General features: G+C 47.7%; 1 protein-coding gene across 1 annotated transcript; it reads left to right on the top strand.

The window, feature by feature from the left end:
* Positions 1 to 241: 241 nt before the first annotated feature.
* Positions 242 to 3,720, top strand: LOC310928173 (protein FAM110A). The gene is made up of 2 exons (XM_083890665.1): positions 242 to 367; positions 2,145 to 3,720. The coding sequence occupies exon 2, from the start codon at positions 2,155 to 2,157 to the stop codon at positions 3,547 to 3,549; it is 1,395 nt and encodes a 464-aa protein (XP_083746791.1). The 5' UTR covers positions 242 to 367; positions 2,145 to 2,154; the 3' UTR covers positions 3,550 to 3,720.
* Positions 3,721 to 4,022: the final 302 nt, after the last annotated feature.

Below are 4,022 nucleotides of genomic sequence, written 5' to 3'. Positions count from 1 at the left end.
AACCCTCTCCAGGACCAGGACTGTGGGGGATCTGGTCTGCTTTTAGTTCTGTGACCACAGCTGGATATTGACGGACTGAGGTGGACGGACATTGTGACGGGGGATCGTTATCTTCCAGACCTGCTTTTAAGGATAAAGAGCTTCCATCAGATCACTGTGGCTGACCACTGACCCCGATCCACAGCCTTACTATTCTGGGTCAGTCCTGAGCTAATAGATGTGGTCTGGCAGGACCTGATGTGGAATTTGACCCCGACTGACCCTGTCCGACAAGTAGCCTTTCACTGAGCCCACACTTGGTTAAGAAGGATAAAGGAGCAAGAAAAGAAAGGAGAGAAGAGCAGCAGCAGCATCAGCACAGTCACCGGTAAGGAAGTTTAAGGGAGAACTGGGAGCGAGGGTGCAAAACTGGGAGGATGGGAGGGAGTAGAAAAGAGAGTACAATAGAACTCTTTTCTTAAGCTTAGAGAGAACATGTGGCAGCTTTAAGACTATGTTCATTCAGCCACATCTCCTTCACTTCACCCTCCACCTCCTCATACTCACAACACTCTGTGCTTGTTTCACAACAAATGCATAAAACATTGATCAAACTGAAACAATCATGAGTCTCTCTTCTCCTTGCACATAATTTACTGGAGAAATGTCTTTCTGGAAAATATAAATCTAAAATGCAGCAGCCGGACTCAAATCCAATCATACTTTATTGTCCTCACAGGGAGTTTTAGTTTGGGGGTGGGGGGTGCTGCATCAGTGACAGAACAATACACAATAAGCACAGACGGACAACAACAAAAAAGGTAACAAAGGGTGTCAAATTCATGGAATATAAATAAAAAAATAAGAGAAAATTGCATTTACTTACCAAAAAAGTAAAGACCACTGTAAAATATGGGGCAGACCTGATATTTAAACACAACACAAACACTGCAAAAACAAGGCAGGGGAACCCAGTTAACACAGAGTAATGTGCCACTAAACTGACAGAATTAACCAGATTCTTTGATGAGTCGTGTGATAGACGTGGGGACAAAAAAGAGATTGAGGCAGTTGTTTATACATTTGCTCTTTCAGCCTGACGGTAACCATAATTGATGCTGGTTTGATACCAGAACCTTCAACGTGTTCTCACCATGTTCTTGTGTTTAGCCTTAAACCAGACTGGTGTAGAGCTAAATCCTCCTCACATCCTCACATCCTTACCCTGCTTCGCAGTCAAATTCTGAATTCACTTCAAAATACTACCGACAACACACAAAGCCCTCCATGGTCTCGTCCCTTTCTGTATATCAGAACTCCTTCAACCAGACTCCTCCTCCAGACCACTTGGGGTCCTGTACCTTTGCCTCCTCACCGAGCCCTGCATCAACGTTAAAACCAAATGTGGTGACGCTTTTGTGTTCAGAGCTCCATCACGAGAGGCACTTTGTACATTCAAAACATTCAAAAAACTTCAAAAAACTCATTTTCTACAGACTGGCCTCCCTGTTTTAACAATCACCAGTTGTCTGTGTATTATAAGCTGTTTGAAAATACAGTATGTAGCATTCCTGTATTAAAATATCTAAAAATGATGATGCTAAAGTGTCTAAGCCTCTTTAAATCCATACAAATCGTCTTAAATGGAAGGTAATGGACTGTTTTATTCATATTAGTCACTTTTTATTGACGTCATCTGTTTTTACACTGCATTTACTTTTGAAAATCAGCATAAATAATAAATGTTCCTCTGTGTTTTCAAAATGCCATGACTCTTTTAGTATGAAGCTGCTGGTTCTACAAATATTTCACAATAAAAGCCAGGTTGACAAAAATGAATGCGAATAGGGTCTGAAGTGATACAGTGCTTTTATTTTGTAATGTTTGTAAAACAGTCGACAGATAAAGTTATTGATCTGATCATGCTCCTCAGTATTATAAAGAAATAGAAATGATTGCGACTTTGTGACAACGACCAATCAGAGGATCAGTCACTTAATCAGCTGAAGTTCATGTACCCTGTTACCCTGTCATCAAACTAGGTTTTTTGTTTTTACTGAGAGAATGAGAGAGCCAGAAATTAAACTCTGTGCATCTAATGTAACCACTGTAAATAATATTTTAGTTGCCACATTAATGACGCTTTCCCTGCTTCTCTCCGTTAGCTCCTCCAGGATGCCGGTGGAGACGCTGCGCCCATCAGACGGTCGACTGGCCGGGGTTCCCTTCACCTCTGCCATGCCCTTCAGGATACTTAACAAGGGCCCGGGTTACTTCCGTCGCCAGGCTGAGCCCGGGGCTCGTAAACTGAGCGCAGTGGAGCGTCTGGAGGCCGACAAGGCGAAGTACGTGAAGAGCCATCAGGTGGCGCTCAACCGCCAGGCTCCCATCAAACCACCAATCATCCGCAAGCCTCTCGTTCCCCCGGGGATGATGCTGCAGTGTCAGATCAGCTCTCCTCCTGCCCGCAAAGTTCCCAACTGCCATGTGGATGTAGAGAACCGAGGAGGAAGAGAGGGAGTGGGAGGGAGAAGAGGACCCGCTCTGAACTTGGACATTCTGAATAATTTAATCAATGATGTACACGACGGACCAAGTTCCCATTCGTCGTCCTCCACCTCCCCCTCCTCGTCATCTCCTTCGTCTGGAGCAAAGAGCATCAGCAGCAGTTTGTCAGCGGAGCAGGAGAGGAGCAGCCGACTGCTCAACAACCTGAAACCTTTGAATCACGGCACCACCACTACATCTTCCACCACCTCCTCCTGCACCTCCTCCCCGCTCAATAACGTTCTCCGGACTCCTGCTGGGGAACTCCCCCGTCGTCCACCTCCTGTTCCAGCTCGAGCGCCGCGCATCGCAGTTCCAGCGCCCTACAGTTCCCCAAACTCAGTGACAGTACGCAGGGTGGATGTCCGGCCTCAGGCTGAGATAAGGAAGCCACAGAGGGCCCAACTGAAGCCCCAGATCAGGCCCAGACAGACTCCACAGGGGCAGGTTCCTCACCCACAGGTTCCACCACCGCCTCCACCCACACACTCTCAGCCCCAGCAGAACACCGCCTCCCAGACTCTGCCCTCCCCTCCTGCTTATCTGCCCCCCAGTCCCTTGCTGGTTCGAGCAGGTATGATCCCACCGGCCTCCCCCGCTTTCACCCGCATATCCAACGCCAGCTCAAAGGGTTCGGCGCGTAAGCACCCGTCCTTGCACCGTTCCAAGTCAGACCTGAGCGACCGCTACTCGCGCGCAACAGCTGACCTGGAGCGGTTCTTCAACTACTGCGGGCTGGACCCAGACGAGGTGAACGGCATGGGCGGGGTGGAGCGCTTCACCCGAGCCAACTCGGACATTGTGTCGGTCTCCAAGCTCCGCAGCGTCAGCACGCCCAGCTCGGAGTGCGGAGAGGAAGCCGACTGTGCGAGGGAGGGCGAGGATGACGAGGACGGGCCCGCGAGGGCCAGTGAGCGCGTGCCCTACGGCATCTCTGTCATTGAGAGGAACGCCAGGGTCATCAAGTGGCTGTATGGCATCCGTCAGGCGCGGGACACAAACAGTGCCGTCTCAAACGTATAAACTCACTGGGACTTAAGCTGAACTCTTTTTTTTGTACGAAAAACACGTGTCTTTGTATTTCCATGAGGGCTGCAGGTCAGGGCTGTCTCCCTGCGAGAACTGACTGACTGATGGATACATTTCCCCCTTTTTTCTGTCAGTTGATCTTGTAAAGCAATACTGGTATTTGAAAGCAATAATAGACTGATTTAATTAATGATGAAACCAGGTGATGTTTGCATTTGTTGTTCCTCACGTCAAGGTACTTAATGTTTGTATGAATGCAAGAGGGTACTTCAAAAAGTTATTCACTCAGAGAACATCTTATCTTTCTACATAGTCTCCTTTAAAGGTCCAGTGTGTAACATTTAGGTGGAATTAGACACATTCTTTTATACCAACATGTACAATCACCTTACGTGCTCCACCTGTATCTAAGGTCACATCTTGAGCCTCTTGACGCTCATCAACAGCATGGACAACTTCATCGTACA

Source organism: Microchirus variegatus (assembly GCF_963457635.1).
Source record: "Microchirus variegatus genome assembly, chromosome: 6".
NCBI classification, from domain to species: domain Eukaryota; kingdom Metazoa; phylum Chordata; class Actinopteri; order Pleuronectiformes; family Soleidae; genus Microchirus; species Microchirus variegatus.
Note: the sequence above shows the minus strand (reverse complement) of the source record. Positions and strands in the feature narration are given on the sequence as shown.